The 16,846-nt window shown below is 41.1% G+C and overlaps 1 protein-coding gene across 15 annotated transcripts in view; it reads left to right on the forward strand.

Annotated features, from left to right (window-relative positions):
• Positions 1–381: 381 nt before the first annotated feature.
• The window catches only part of LOC127363603 (peripheral-type benzodiazepine receptor-associated protein 1-like), a 63,976-nt gene continuing 47,511 nt past the window's right edge, over positions 382–16,846 (forward strand). For 10 of the 15 annotated variants that reach the window (XM_051400291.1, XM_051400297.1, XM_051400298.1 and 7 more), the window contains exons 1-2: positions 384–572; positions 1,491–2,519. In XM_051400291.1, the coding sequence (XP_051256251.1) occupies positions 1,614–2,519 (906 nt within the window). In that variant the 5' untranslated portion in view covers positions 384–572; positions 1,491–1,613. Of the gene's footprint in view, positions 573–1,490; positions 2,520–7,186; positions 8,499–16,846 lie in introns of those variants that run through there. The other 5 variants (XM_051400305.1, XM_051400306.1, XM_051400301.1 and 2 more) reach the window with 4 other exon arrangements.

A 16,846-nucleotide genomic window follows, 5' to 3' on the forward strand; every position in this document is an offset into this window, starting at 1 on the left:
ACATAAACACAGCACGTTTTGAAAAACCTTTTACTACTCTTTTGTTGTTTTAATTTATTTAATGTATTTATTTTGTTTCATTTATTCTGAATGCTTTGGCAATGTTGTTGTTGTTGACATTCATTCAAAGCAAATTTCAATTGAATTGAATTGATAAATGACTGAAAACTCTGAATACATACAGCATTAAGATATCGCAGGACAATACAAATCTATAGCGCTTGCCTTTTAAAATGTACCATTTATATGTCGGAACAACATTTTATATGTCCGACACGCCGTACAGTCTCACAGCAGGTCTGTAGCCGATGAGACGAGGGCGAGGTGCACTTGAATGCAGCACCGTGGCTGGACGGGCCAGCACAATGACGCCGGACAGACCGTGTATGTGACACTGGCGCCGCACACATAAACAAACCCCCTGTTGCATGGCTCCGTGGACCTTTAACCACTAACCCTGCCCGCCTCCCTGGTGACAGACAGCTCATTTTAATGCCGACAGAAGTACCTCGGCTGAAAGAGGATGAGTCCACTGATGAAAAGTTAAATATAAGAGTGGAGTCCGCTGAGAGGTGAGTTTGATACTCAAGTTGTGGCTGGGAAACTTAACGGTTAACGGTTAGCTAACGGTGGCTAACAAGACGTTTGTAAGTTAGCTAACGTTAGTCGTCAGGAGTTGTTCCCGCCGTACGATAATACAGTCTGTACTGCAGCTTGTTAAACAGCCTGCATTAGCGTCCGCTTCTTGACCGTATTATAGTTTGCTAAATTAAGCTAGTTAATTAGCCATTGGCCGAAGTCCCCATCCTCCGTAATATGAGCCGTATCCCAGCGGCCGTATGGGCACCGCTCAGTTGAGCAGTGAGGGTTAACACTGTAACAGTAACGATATCTAACGGAGCACCGCTGTCTGCGCTGTTCACTGGAGGACAGGACCACCGCTTCACTTGTTGCATCCTCAGAGCACTGCTGGGCTCCTGCTCCAAGAGTAAGCTCCACTAATCGTATCCCATACTGGTTAAAGGGGGGTTACTTCTGCCATGCATTATCATTAAATGGACATATGTTCATTAAGCCAGGGTTAGATGAGACAAATGAACAGATATCAGGTATGAATATAGTCTGTAAGGAACCATTTTGTGTATCCATACAAACTGTTAAACAAATCATGTATTGGTTGGACTTTACATAGCCTATACAGCTATAGCCACAGCTCCTCAGTGCATGTACTTTACAGAGGCATGTTCTCTCTCCATTTATAACAATCAGTGTTCATTGGTGTATTCATTGTGCTTGCTTTCCTAAATCTTTTTAGTGTCCTGCCCTTTTTTATTCTGAACCATCCCTCTAACAGAGAGGACCAATACTGTAATCACCTGTGCTTTCACCATGCTGGAAACATTTCCTGTTAATACATTGATCAAAAACATTTTATCATACCTGACCATCTCTCCACTTCTCTCACACCCTCCATTGTCTCATCTTTGCAGTGACCTGGTGTGATAACTGCATGCTGCATGTCTGATAACCTCCCATCACCCACCTGCACTACTTCCTCTCAGTTCTGATGCATGGCCCTCCTTTAGAAATCAATACGTCTCGCCATTCCTTGCATGTTGTGCTGTGAATGTGTCACGATGAGGAAAGACAGGGATAACCCTCTGGCACTGTCATCCAAGAAACCATGCCAGGGCCAGACAGACTATGGACGAGAGCTGGAGAGGCTGCGTGCTGATTTGGAAGCGGAGAAGAACCGAACGCAGCAGGAGCGCAGCCACCTCTCTGTGGAGCTTAGGCACCTGCGGGAAGAAGCAGAGAGGGAACTGCAGAGGGCCGTGAGGGAGCTGACGGCCAGGCGACGGTGCCAAACGGACAGGCACCCTGGCAGACGCTGGCGTCTGCTGGCTGAGGAGGGGAGCATTAAAGACAGTGGACGATACAGTGAGTCCTCTGGGAAAGAGGCATTTTGTTTGTCTGGTGGAGAAACGTATACAAAGTTGGAGCAGTTGCTGCTGACCCTGTACGAGAAGATAAATGGTGAGCAGCCAGTCTATAAATTGCATGACAGGCAGGAATTGGAGCTAGAGAAGGCCATCTTCCTCTGCCACCTGCTAGACGCCCACGGGAGACTGTTGCAGGGGGGGAAGAGAGCAGGACCCCCCAGCTGCATTTTTAAACGTCCCTCAAGCAAGCCAGCTCAGGGAGACGGCAGTAACCCCTGTCAGACGAAGCCTCTCCTAACCTGCTCCAGGACCTTGCAGCAGAGATCCCAGAGTGCCTCCCACTCCCCAAACAAGAAAACCGAACAAGATCGTGGAAAGCAGCCTTTAGAGAGTGCCCTCCGTGCAGCTGACCCCTGCACCACCGCTGCAGTCCTGGACACCTGTCGGAGCAGCTCTCTAAAAATTTGTCACCCTCACAACACTCCCCATGCAGGCTGGGACGACCAGCCCCCCTACTGCGAGTCCTCTGGGTCAGACGGGTCACCGTCCTCCAAATGCATGGACAGAAACATGGAGGTAAGTTATTTCTTATTTATGAGTTAAGCTTTGCTAGCATCTCCTCTTATATATTTAACTGAGAATCTGCATCAGTGTACTTACAGACTTTGGTGGTCTTGATTCATACTTATCGACTGTGAAGCCCTGAAGTATTTGTGGTGTACAATTATTTTATATATATGTTGTAACAAATCATGTGAATTTTAATAAGATCATAGTTTTAAGTAAGATTAATATGAAAAGATTGCCATACATTGTATTCACCTGTGTAAATGTTAGCTAGATGGACATAGTGGCAGGTACTGTATGGGGAAAGGGAGACAGGAACGTGTTGGTAGTGAACACACTGTCTGATTTGCCCTATGATGTAAAGGAAAACATTGCTCCCAGACCAGAATCTATTCATCATATTACCTTAAGATAGAATGACTGCAGAAGGTCTGTACTACCAGACAGAGGCTTACTCAGTCCTCAGGATGTGGAATAAACAGTGGGAGAACTGGTGTCATAACAGGATCAGAACAAGTTTGATATTGGTTGATGTATACAGTTTTGACATAATCTGGTTACTTGGGGCTAAAAGTGTGACACAAGACACATACAGGAATCCCACAGACACAATGCTCTGGGTTTATGTAAAGTTTGGAGACGGCAAGAACAGACTAATAGCAGATCTCTGTTATAAGCATCAACTACTTTGTTTGCTTTATCTAATATCAAAACAGTTTGTATTGCAGTGGAGCTTTGTGTATCGTCTATGTGTAGTAAATGAGCTCCTTGTGTTCCTCAGTATTGTTCATAAATGGATAGAATATAGATGTAGATGTGTGTTTATTTAAACACAAGCTGATTAACACAGTAGTCATAGAGGAAGGCAACATCACAGAACTGCTCACGAACACCTTGATCATCAAATCAGAACCGATATATTAATATTGATTTAGCACACCACGCACAGCACAGGCTGCATCAGAGCAAAGCATAATGTGAACTATAGTCATTGCAAATGAATTACCGTCTTCTTTAATCAACAGATCTTTATGCCAGTGTGGTGAAAGTCTGTACCAGGAGATTTTGAGTCCACATTATGTACAAAACAACTGAGGCATAAACCATTTATGCTATCGTAGCCTTGTTTCTCTCTTGTTTGTGGTAGTTTTCAGTATCAAATGGCCTCAATCAAGTGAAGACTGTGTAACTGTAAAACAACTCTCTCCTGTTTGAGCTACACTTTTATAAAGGCAGCAGTAAGATGGAGAACTGAACAACTGGTGACATTTCCATGAGTATTTTTTTTTTTTGAGGACTTTTTGTAGCAATGAGACACAGGGAAAAAATAACCAACACTATAAAGTTACAGACAGCCAGTATGATGCAGGATATATTAAAAACATTCAGTGTGACTGACACGGTCTGTATGAGGAGAATTGTGCAGGATATGAGGGGGGGGGGGTGTTTAGCATGTGTGGGTGGATCTGTTTATGCCTCTTGTTGGAGTGGCAGAAGTGGGTCAGTGTGCCTCCGTCTCAAAAATTTTGGATCAAATTTTCATACAGAGGAAATTGAATAATTAATCAAAGCTTCAACTGTGTCTAAACAGCAGGGCCTACTTGCCAAGCCTCATAGTTATTTCACAGCCCTGCTGAGGCACCCCCTGTGTTATCACAGCAACTGGCATCAGGGAGACGTCCATTTTTAAAAGGTGTTCAAATGGGAATGGACCAGCTCATGTCTGTTTCTTTTAATAATGTCAATTTCACATTGTTTTTTTTGTGTAAAAAGGCTTCTACTGCAATTCATGTTCACCGTATATTTGTTTGTGACACAAAGATCCCTGGTACTCTACCACCTGTTTGTATTTTCTAATAACCTGTCTGTGCTATGAAAGTGCTTTTTAAGGTTGAATGAGATACGGTACCTTTAAACACCATTTAAAACGCAGCTTATAAAGGAAAAAAACTAAACAAAGTTTTTTTTACAACATCTGTATTTTGGCTATACTGACATGGGGGCTTCTGTGATTTCCTTAATATGATCAAATGCCTTAAATGTCTAAATTGCCAAAAGAAAACTAAAGAAAACTGTGATAAAAGAAGAAAAGCCATTAGCACACACTAGGTGTATAAATCTGCTGCTGTATCTGATCGCTGTGGTGAGACTGTAACAACTCAGTCAGCTAACGGCTACTGAACGTTTGCTTTTTGCTGAACTCCAAATTATCCAAATTAGAATTGCTCCTTTTCCCTCCTGTCCTAATTTAATGGAGAACATTTAATGCTAGATGTATTCGAGCAGCAGCCGGCTTCTCAGTCTCATGACAGGCAGACAGGGAGGCTGTCAGAATATGTCAGTGTGATAGGATGTCAATACCAGTGAACCATGATGGACCTGGCTACAGCTCAGTTCTGTGCAGAGCATGCTGCTGTTTGACATGCGTCAGGTTACGCTAACTGGATGTTTTTCTTTGTTTTAAGCTCAGTGAGATTTTTGTGCTGTATATATTGTGATAAGAACACTTGCTGGTGGCAGTGGTCATGTGTGCGGTAGTATTTTGTTGTTTGTTGTTGTCGCTGTCGCTGTCAGTGCCTCTGTTCCTGATCAGAGAGTACGTTTATATTATCAAAGCAGCTGAAGCAGAATAGAAATAGTGTTGAGTGGAGTTCACATCAGGGTTGTTTTAAGTCTTTAGGCTACTGGAGCCATGGTCTTGTGAGCACACTATAATTAAAAGTGAATAGACTGAAGCTGTGAAATGCAGCGTTAGGGCAAAGTAGGAAGTTCATTTCTGAGCCATGAGCCTGATCTGTCTGGTGGAGGCTCTTCATGTTTCCCCCTGTGGTGCTGAGTGTACATTCTGTATGCCTGTCAGTGCATTAAAGTGGGGATGATAGACAGTTTAGCGAAAATGGCCATTGTAAATGGAACAATCTCTGTGTCGACTGCACTGGCAGTGTAGCAGAAAATTACCAGTTAAAAAGAATTAAGGCAAAATGTCTATTTTTAACATTGCTGTACACAGCTATGGGTTTTCAAAGTCTGACCTTTAAAGGAACAGAAGGTAGACTGTTGCACTTTATCAAAGCAGTTGCAGTGTAAAGCCTCAGCAAACTTTGTCACTGCAACAAAGCACTTACAAAGTATTAAAATACGTTTTGACCTGCTGTAGATGAGTCGAGAATATGCTGCAAATTATATAAATAATATATATATATATATATTTGATATATAAATAATATATTGATATTTTTTATATAAACAAATATATATTTATGTAAAAATAAATATATTTGGAGTTATAACTGAGATGAATGTGTAACTACATCTTATTTTTTGTGACATATAACTACGTATATTAGCAATAGACTATATGAATCACCTGTATGTAGTTTAATGTTTTGACAGTGCAATAATTACATTAATTACTTTTCCAGAACAAAATCTGGAAATGTAATTAATAAACTGTTAACCCACAATGGCCTTAAAGAGCCAGAGGTACAGTATTAAGTATAAACAGTATAGCAAACTAGCTACCAGTTAAGAAATCTCTATTGCCTCAGGATAAATATTGTCTCCCGTTCCCTAGTATACAGTGTTGTTCCTAAAGTTATTTTCATGTAGCAGGTGGTTGCTGCCACTGTCTCCATTTTTTTCATTGTAAACATGACAGCAGCTATGCCATTGGAAGGAGAGAGCTCTGCTGCCGCTCATGTGAAATAACTGGCACTTTTTTTTGCCACTTGAGTTGATGATGGTTGAACTTTTTTCAACTTGCCACTGGGGATACACTGATCCAACATGCTAGATTGGTATCTGCGCCAATAGTGACCTTATTAAGTGGACTGGGTCATAACATGACCAGTGCACATTAAATACATTGTACACTTGCTTGAAAATGACATACCCAAAATGAAAGGGTCACTGTCCTTGATCCCTAATGATTATAGTCAGGATCTTGGTCTCATCTAAAACGTAACTCTTTACAGAGTTTACAGTCAGAAAGTCTGAATTAGTCTTTGTGATAGTGAACCAAATTTACAAACATGGTTTTTCTTGCACATTTTTATTCATTTTTATCTTTTATTATCAATGCCTGTTGCCACAGTGATAGTGATATCTTAAAATGGTTTACCCAGATAGAATTGTGAGGCTCTTTGAATTCAAGTTTCTTGGTTGAGTGAGGATTTAACCAGATGCCATCCCAAATAACTGAACAACCCCCCTCCTGGCCCGTAGTCATGCCACTGCTTGTTAAGGGGATTTACTAAGCTGCCCTGGTCATTTGATAGACAATTAGGTGGAGTAAAGATAAATGCCAAGTTAATTTGTAAACCAGCATTGAGTTGCGACAGTTTCTCTTTTCAGACCAGCAGCTTTATATGTGTTTTAATGTCTGTGTCCAAGGCTAAACTACTGAGGAGCATTCATCACCTTGTCAGACATTTGTTTCTCTAGTGCACAACTGCAGTAAAACATTAGAATTAGTGTGGACTGGACACACTTGTTCCTCTGCCTGCCTCCTGCAGCCTCCCTGTGTTGCAGTGTGTACTGCCTCTTGAACAATCAATAGGCAGCCAACATCATTCCAGCGTCATCTCCATGGAAACGAGCTCTAGTCGCGGTAATGATTGGGCCCCGTCTCAAAGCCTGCCTTTTTGTGATAGGGCGACGGAAGCAGTCCTCCCTACCCCCTCCTCGCAGCGACACTCGCCGTCTTACACACACACATTTTTCCCTTCGTCCTCTTTCTTCACCTTTATGGCGCTGTAACCAAGATGGGATTAAGCAGCTTGTCGAGTGTTATTGCATCTGGATGAAATGCGTTTTGACACAGCGGCATCAATGAAGACAGACTCGGAGCTAAAGAGTCAACATGCCACCCACATCTCCCTCTCGCTGAGAGAATGGGGACTGGAGTGGAGACCTGTTAGTTAGATCATTCTCTTGTTTTTTTCTCCATCGCACGTCTCTTCTTGTTTGCTATTTCAGTTGGGCCTACATGCGCTGTTTCAGCATTACGTAGGGGAAGAAGTGGACTGGTGTGTCCTCCTTTTTCTGGACAAGTGTCTATGACCAAACCCCCCCTCAGACGACAGAGCGGTAAGGCATGAAGAAGCAGGCTATGTTAGTGTAGTGAGCAGGATGCTGAATGCTACACTGTGATAAATATTAACCACAGTATGCTCAAGAATGCTACCAGGAAGATGACATTCACTGAATTGTCTTCACAAGCCAAGGCCGAAAATATGTAATATCCCTGTGGAGCTTATTGTCCTCATTTTGGAAAACGTCACAGCGCAGAGAGGGAGGAGGTACTTTACAACTCCTGGTTTATCTGTAACTGGTTTTGTCTTGGATATGGCACAGACTCTTGCTAAAAAAAAAACTGATTTTAGGCAAGTAATAACACCTCCATTAGTGCTGTTGCTGTTAGCTTTAAGTCCTGCTTTATCAGGATTTACACATTTGGGTGATGGGTTACTGACAACCATGGCAATAACAGTCCTTTGCTTCATTTCTGACACTTTACCTTAGCTGTGAAAAAACACTCCTGCTTATGAACCATTGGAGGAAGGGAGGACAGTGACATTTTTATCATTGTTAAGGCCAACCTGCCACAGTTGATCCGTGTAATTCTCCTCCAGCAAATGAAAAGCCTGCGATGGCTCAGTCTTGGCTGGGCACCTCATTTGGTCACATCGATCCCATCTGCGCTGCTTGACTTTGACAGGGAGTGTGATGTATGACCTGTGCACTCGGCCTGAGCAGCCCGAGCCTGCGCCGGCACACGCAGAGATGGAGAGCCGTGAGGTAGCTGACCCTCTTGCACGACAACAGCAGGAGTTGAGGAGGTCAGAAGAGCAGGACAATAAGCAACACGGGCTCTCGGACAAGGCAGTCCCAACCACGGCTAATATCACTTCGGCATCGCTGTTAGGAAAAAGGCACCACTCGCTTTATGCAAACCTCAATGGTTTTGAAGTAGAAGGCATACGCAAGGTAAGTGTGAAACATGGTTGTGGCCTGGAGACATGTGAGAGGCGTCTAGTACTCCCACTAATATTAAAGAGTAACAGACATGGTGTAGTAGTGTCTTATAGATCTCCAGTTTAAACATTTTGAGGGGAGATTTTCAGACCTTTGCTCCAACTGTGGTTGTTGTGACTCTTCACACTGCAAACTACAATATATAGTCTGGTTCTTAATGTTCTATGAAATATGTAGAGCAGAGGACTCTTAAAGTTACAGGATTATGCAGAGTTAGGTTTTACATTCACAAAACGTGTAGTTGGATTATCATTTGTGTTGCTACACTGTAGTTGTGTGTGCAGCACATTTCCTGACACTTAATCTGGGCCAGCGGTGTAGCTGCTGTAGTAGAAACAGAGGGTTGGCAGGTCTCATGCTGATCTTTTGTGACCTTGTCCCTAATTTCACACCTCTGCCTATCCTGTTAGCACACAGGATCCACTTAATGGTAGCCAATTGAAAATCAATAGGAAACCCATGAGATTTCCATCTAATGCTGGCTGCTCATATACTGTATCTTACAGCTACAATGAAAGACTCCATCCAACTAACAAAATAGATCCTTTTAATGTACTGGTAACAAATAAAAAAAAGTCTATTATGTTGTTTGTATTGAAAGACATCTGGGAAAATGGTTTGACAGGTCTAAACACAGTTAGTAGCTACAGTATAAAGGTTAGTGATAGTGCCCTTTAAGGTAAAACAGGGGGTACAATGTATCTATCCTAGACTGTGAGAGCAACACATGAAGGCAGATCAGCTTGAGCCAAGTTGAGTAGCCACTCAGTAATTTTTATTTCATTTTATCATGTTTTAGATTATGTTTATTCTCATCTGAATCTGGGGTTAGCTAATTAGCTTACTGAAATCATACAGTAAATAGTTTGGAAAGGGATGCCAGCTGATAGTTATCAGCTATATTTTCCGTGCACTAGGACTAGCATTTTCCTGCATGTTCTTTCATAAAGCCTCACTCCTTTTTTCCTTTGTTTGATGGTTTGAATGTGTCCTGAATCTCATCATTTAACCAAGGTAGTAATCTGTGTGCACCATTGCCTGCCGTCTTCCCCGCCCCCACCACTTCATTACCCAATCACCACAATCACAGCGCAGTAAAAACCCCTAATGAACTGTCAACACACAACATGGGAGAAGATCTGTGGCCACAGAAGCTAAGAGGGAGCATTAATTGATGCATTAGAAATGATTATTTGGCTATTCCAGACCAGTGGGGGTCGTCAGTTGTGTTTTCCAGCAGGGGGCTGTCACTCTTAGATTATTGTCCATAATTACGCCATTATTTGCAGTGGGGGTGCCTTAATCGTCCTTTTGTTTTCTTATTACCAGTTCCACCCATAATTGATGACTCTGTGCAGGATGTGTGTCTGCATGTTCATATGGCAGGATACGTTTCTATAAGATTATAATTAATCCCTATATAAGAAGAGTGAACGTTGATTCAAGAAGCAGAGCAGGTAATGTTCAGCAGAATTAAAGTGGGTGAAACTGTGGCTGGTGATGTTCAGCAAAGTCCCATATGAATTGGCTGGGTTATAAATGGAATGTATAGACAGGTGGCTGGTTTTACTGTGTAGGTGTTGTTAATCATCAGATCTCCATGATTCAGAGGGGCTTAACCCACAGAGCAGAAAGTTATTCGATGTATTGTATTCCACATAAAACTGTTAAAGGACTGTTTTCTATGTATGTGTATATATATGTGTATATATATATATATATATAGGTTCATAACTAATGAACATTTTAATCACTCATTTAAAAGCACTGTGGGAATATTTAGACAGAATCTTGAACAACATAGAAATGAAGCCTTTAAGAAAGACAAGAATGCTTCTTTGTATAAACAACTCTTCTATTCAATGAGGTATCATTATTCATCATGATTCATCTTTTGCTATATGATTATTATGACTGTTCGTGTGTTAATAGGTTCTTGCTTCTTTGAAAAACAAAACAAAAAACAAACTTTGTGTTGCTGTCAGCAGACATGTAAGCACACCCTTCATTACTGACCCAAAATACACGAGGACATTGGAGTGCTTATTTCAGAACTACCCTGCCAAGTTTTGCGGCAGTGGTATGAGGACATCTTTGATGTTCGCTTAAACAAAAATAGCATATCTGTAGCTGCTGTATGTGGTGTTGCACTAACTGAAAGGAGTGAAAATGCTTAAATGTGGCTAGAATTATAGATTATTATTATTATTATCATATTCTAGGCACATGTGTGCATCTATTGACATGAAACAAGTAGGTAAGTTGATATATGTAAATATTTTAAGGCCTACTCTTATCCCTATTCAGTGGCTTTAAATAATAGAAACTTAAATAGTTAGATTTGAATATTCACGTGGGCTAGGATGATGGTTATGTACAAATGAGTATTCCATTAGCCGCAGTTGCACCTGTCATGTAGAGCCGTTATAGAAAACCTGTATTAGTCAGTGAGGGCAAATTACTTGAAGTTGTCAATGTCAGTCTTTTCACTTCATGGAAGGAAGGAAGAAAGAAGCATGATTCCTGTGAAGGCTAATGAGCTAGTTGACTGTGTGGTCCTCTGTGATCCCAGCTCTTTAACACCTGTCTGGATACCATATGGCTGCCTTTCTAATGATTGTTGGGTTTACACACTGACTTCCAAATGGGGCTACAAAGAGCTGATATACAAGCAAAACCCTGTGTCTCCTCAATAATTCCACTGAAGACAGATAGAAACACCTTTGTGTTGTGTTGGCTTGGTGTTCTTCGTGGCTTTGTCACACACAGTTTAACTCCAGCCGCTGTTTGATCTGTCAGTGAAAACAGTTATTCTGGAGGCTTTAGGATTATCTGGTTAGGTTGTTTGACTTTTAAGAATGTGCAAGCATGTTCCAACTCTGGAAAAACCCCAAAACTCATTGTTTATATTTGGGGTGCTTCTGTTCATACAAGGAATACCTCCATCTCAGTTAATCCATTTAGCAGGGGCATTTCCTAGCTTGTAAAATAACAAAAAGTAACAGTATTTGTCGCTCAATCTGGTGTCAGCTGTGGTTCTGTAGCCTGTACATAAAGGTGCTGTTGCCTTGTCAACATGTCATTTCCCCTGCTGTGGATATGACATAACTGATGCTCAGCAAAAATTCTGGAGAGATTTTTTAGCCTACTCAAAGCAGCTCTGTAATAAGTGCAGTCACATTTCTCAGGGTAAAAGGCAGTATTGAAAGTCAGTTTCACTAATGATCTATTGCTGAATGTAGAAGGTTGGGTGTTTGACGCTCTGATGTTAGCCCTAGGACAGGACAGGACACCACCGACCCAGTTTGTACCCATGGGAGCACTGAAAGTGGAACGGTGTGTCTGTATAGAAGACCTGATTTCAATTTGCTCATAATCTTCTGAAATGAATCTCAAATCTCAAAGAGGATGTATTCATGTTATTCGTGTATGTAACCGCTTATTCTGCTTCTGATGAAGTATGTGATGATGAGTCTGCAGACATACAGCTGATTAAAACACTTTTTTTGTCTTTAGTCACATAATTATTATCAATCTTTTAATTTCTTGGCAAATCAGTAAGTCCGAATATAATGACAATGCATTAACAAACAGTGGCAACTTAATTTGTGCATAGTATTTTATTAGTTGTGATGATGAGGGATGAACGTGATGGATGAAAGTTCAAGTTGTGATGTATTTGTAAAATAACCAGATTTTTACATTCACACATACATAGCACTGATTTATTATTTTCTCAGTTAATTGGTTAGTCTGTAACTCATCAGAAAATAGTGAATGTTGTCCAACCAACAGCCCCAAACCCAAATAGATTCAGTTTACGTTATAAAACAGAAAAGCAGCCAAACTCCCATTGGAGTTTTTTGGCATTTTTTTTTATCAAAATACAAGCATCATTATTTTATTACAATCAACCAATCGATTAATTGACTAGTCTGCAGCTCTACTTAAAAGAGGACAGTATTTTTTGGGACAATTTAATTTAACAATCCAGATAAGATTCAAATCTGTGTAAGATTTATTCCTGTTGCTGACTCTATATGGCTCATTGTTGCCACAAGGTCCTATTTGTGTGTGTGTGCACGCACACATATCAGTGTGTTTTATTGGCCAGCCATGTAATGACTTGTGAATAATTGATAGGGCAGTAAGAGGGGAATCTCTGGAGTATTGGTCTCTCCACATATTCCAGCCCAAACATATCTGTCTGTCTGTCTGTCTGCTGTCTAGCTGCAACGAGGTGCAGACTCCCTCTATGGAACAGGGCTCAGACACTGTGTTCACTGTTGCATTCATTCACAACTGCGAAACCAGGAAATTGGGGGGGGTGTCACTGCCACACCATATACTGCACTGAATGTGGGGTGTATAGAATATATCCTGTTGATCAGTAGGCCCTGAGGCATTTGCTTTAAAGGGTTGTTTACTGTGACAAAGATTGAAATGTGAAGAAGGCTCAGAAGCGTTCACAAAGCACTGTTGAAAATGATGGTCCTCTTTATTATGAACAACTCAAATGTACCTTCTACTACCTGTCTTTTCCCATCCTTTCCCATCCTTACCCCTAACATTTGCTTCCTATCCTTTATCCACCGAATGGGTACCATTAAACTGCCCATTTATTGTTTCCCATTTTCCTTTCATCTCCACACCTTCGGCTAATAAACCTAAATTATGACACCTAATTAATTTTGAGAACAATGGCACTCAAGTAGTTATACAGTAGTTGGTTGGAAATGGTTCGTGTTACAACTCTGTCATCAGCTCTTGGTGTTTCTTTATTCATCTGTTTTGCGCCTGCAGTGTTTGCCTCTTCAAAGGCTTTAGCTCAGACCCAACATCACACAGAGGGGGTCTGGCTCTCACTCCACACATTTACATTCACCAAGCCTGAATCCAGACTGCTACATATTTGGCGTCCTCCAAGGGCTCTCTACTGTCTGTGACATTTCTACAATATTTGGTCCTGCTCCCAAACTGCTGGCGAGATTAGATCCATGATTACCTGCGTTCCTCCTCACAATGGGAAAATGCATTTTGCCTGGAGGAGGAAAAGGAGACTCTTTTTTTTTGACGCACTGAATGTCAACAAAGGTCACTTAGGCTTTCATTACTGGAGTGCCTCTGCCAGATGTGCATTTATTAAATGTGACTGGTAAACTCAGTTTGTTGCCGAACACTGTAATAGTGTGCAGTGTTGCTGTCAGGGACTTATTGACTGTCTGGACCCTCTGCTGTCCTGTCCTAGACAGTGTGTGTGTGTGTGTGTGTGGGTGTGTGTGTTTTATTAATGATTCTGTCGTCTGGAAACTAATCTCAAAGCCCGGTCTCCCCCATGTTCTCCTGAATATGGTAAATATACAGTATCTGCCTCTTGACAAAGCCTGCTGTGAGATGATGATATCACATGAGCCATATGGAGACTTATACTGTGTTTTTAAGTCAGCCTATTTGCTCTATTTTGATGAGTTGATTGTTAAACGAGATGCTACCTAAATCAATGTATTGAAGAGTGATGTAGCTAGTTTAAAGGCAATGTTAACGCCTAGTGTCAAGGACAGTCCAATCAATATTCTGTACCTTTGCCAACAGAGAGAACAAATACACACACCCATCAATAAGCTGTGAACTCTGGAGGAGATCAGCCATTGGATGAACACAAGTATGGTAGTGTTCAGACATTTAGTGTGATGTTACATTCAAATACCTCTGTAAATAAAAATGATTAAGCATGTTTGCACCTGGCTGGTGATACGGGAACGGGAATTTCCAATGCTCACCAAGAATATGCGTCTCCACTGGAAACATCCGGGGGAATTTTCCAGCTCTTTATCAGTGAGCTCTTGGTGATGAGATGCTGGCTGGGGGAAAGTGCAGTGATGACAGTGACTGAGTAGGAGGAGTGATTTTTGGCAACATCAAAAATGACGATAAGGTCCTCGCGGGGCCGGTTGGATGCATTTTTTTCAATTAATTTCATGCACTTCCATTTCTGTCTGAGTGCATTGTGGCTGGAGGTCAGCCCAATCTGTAGAATAAAATTGGCTTCATGGTGTGCACATATTCTCATTTGCTCACTTTGTTGGTTAACAAAGACAGTTTAACTTCAGTCACATCATGAGCCACCAGGGAACTTTATTTATTATAAGACAACACAAGATTGCATAACGAAATGAAAGTCTGTATATCCTTCATGCAACACAGATAGAAAAAGGTCATTAAATTCATAGAATAACATAAAAAAATAAATAAAGTAAAATATATACAGTTATTTATATAGAGATATACATACACATATACACCCAGGACATAATTCTGCAGTACATCTTTTGAATTTGCATCTGGTTGAATGTAAACAGCACCAACCAGATAGTAATGATAATATGGTTTCATCTTCACATAAAAAGAGCTATTTAAATGCCAGTTTTAGTGTCTCTTTAATATTGCTTTTACACATTATGCCATGCTGACAAAGTACCAAAGGAACCAATATGAATTTCAGTGTTTTGGGAGAAATACAATATTCAGTATGTGAGACAGTATGCAATATAATATTACATTGTAGTGCATAAGCAAATCAGAGTTGTGTATTGCAGGATGTGGGCACAATGTGCATGCACTTGAGTATTTCTTCTTCACACTTAATGAAGCCAATATTGCCTCTTTTCCTTATTATGATCACTGATGCGATTTTAAATGTTAAACCAGAAACCATTTCTAAGTGTGTGTGTTGTGCTAGACCACATATTAAGTTGTTGCTAGTGTGATAGCAGGGGGTCGAGGGGCTTATATGCATATGCAATTTTCTTTGACAAGATGAAGGGTTATATTCTTTTGAAGCTCTCGGGGTTGAACCTGTGGAGGGTCGGGGGAGAAACAAATCATCTCCGCTACATTCTGTCTCCCCCTCTATCCATTTATGCTGACACTGCACTAAATGGAATAATTTGGTGACCCCTCCTTCTGTTCATCATTCGACTTTTTATAAGCCAGATGTTCTCTGCATGTCTGACACCTTATTAATCCGCTGGAGGCTCAGGGGATTGGACATTTTTATTTGTGGACTGCGAGATGAGGCAGTCATGCTAGTATGGATTTTAATTACTGTGTCGGTAGGGCAGTGTTGTAATGGCTTTGTAAGAAAGAAGCTCCGAGCTCCATAGTGGAGACAAGATCTGAAGGCTGGTGGGACGGGTTATCATAATTAATGTTTCATCTACCATGCATTGGAGATGCCAAATCATAGTTACCATGGCATCCAAGGATTACAGGAGCAATGTGTAATTCTTTGCCACATGATCGAACCAAAATAAACAAATTCAAAATAAATTCATACTTTGTCAGGTCGGTCCGCAAGACAACAACCAAGCAACTTTTAAAATGCTTGCTTTCTGAACAGAATTTGGATCGAACAAGACTATGCTAGCTTAGCTCATGGTACTGATGGCTGGAATCAAGTAACAGACACATATTTCCAGAACTTCCAAATAGTCCAACTTCCTCCTTACTTTCTCCAAGCAATCTCAATCTCTACTTTTTGGTAGATTGCGTATCTCTGCAACACAATACATAGACATCTTTGACAAAACGTCACAGCTTTTACCTCTTCATGTTCTGTTTATCGTTTAACTTTAAATTCTAACTGCATCCCACAAATTGCTCCTATAAGCACAACAACCCTACTGGCTTGACAGGTGAATTAGCCCCTTGCTACATCACTTCATGACATGAGTGTAATGTTTAGAAATCCCACCCCTGGATGTAAACTAGTTCACACCACATAAAGGTTATGTTTTTAAATGTATGCACATCCTATACTCTAAACATATGGAAGGGAAACTGCACTAACAAGACAGTGCATTTCATTTTTGCACAACCTCACCCAGAGGACGTTTGTATGAGGGGTGGTAGAGGTAGATGGTGGCTGGATGCCTGGGGGGGAGTGAAGGGGAGTCTCGTGTTGGCTCTTTGTTCTCTAACGCCGTAAGAGAGACCCCCTAATCTGTCACCGTCAGGTACCCTGGGGGAGATGACTCGTGATAAATACAGGAGGGGATTTGAGAGGACACTTAAGAGGGTTTCTTCATGACTTATATATGAGTATAGGCAGGGAGCTGCTGTTTATTAAAATACCTCGGGCAACAAACTGCTTTGTAGTTCTTTTCATGTGTAGTTTTTTTAACGAGATATTTCTCTGCTTTGTTTCTTTGCTCTGTAGATGGCCGCTCTCTGTTTCTAACCATAAGAAAGTTTTGCAATGCCGCAGATCTTAAATGAGCTTAAGCACTTGCCATAGCCTA

This window comes from Dicentrarchus labrax, unplaced genomic scaffold (genome assembly GCF_905237075.1).
Source record: "Dicentrarchus labrax unplaced genomic scaffold, dlabrax2021, whole genome shotgun sequence".
Classification (NCBI taxonomy): Eukaryota; Metazoa; Chordata; class Actinopteri; family Moronidae; genus Dicentrarchus; species Dicentrarchus labrax.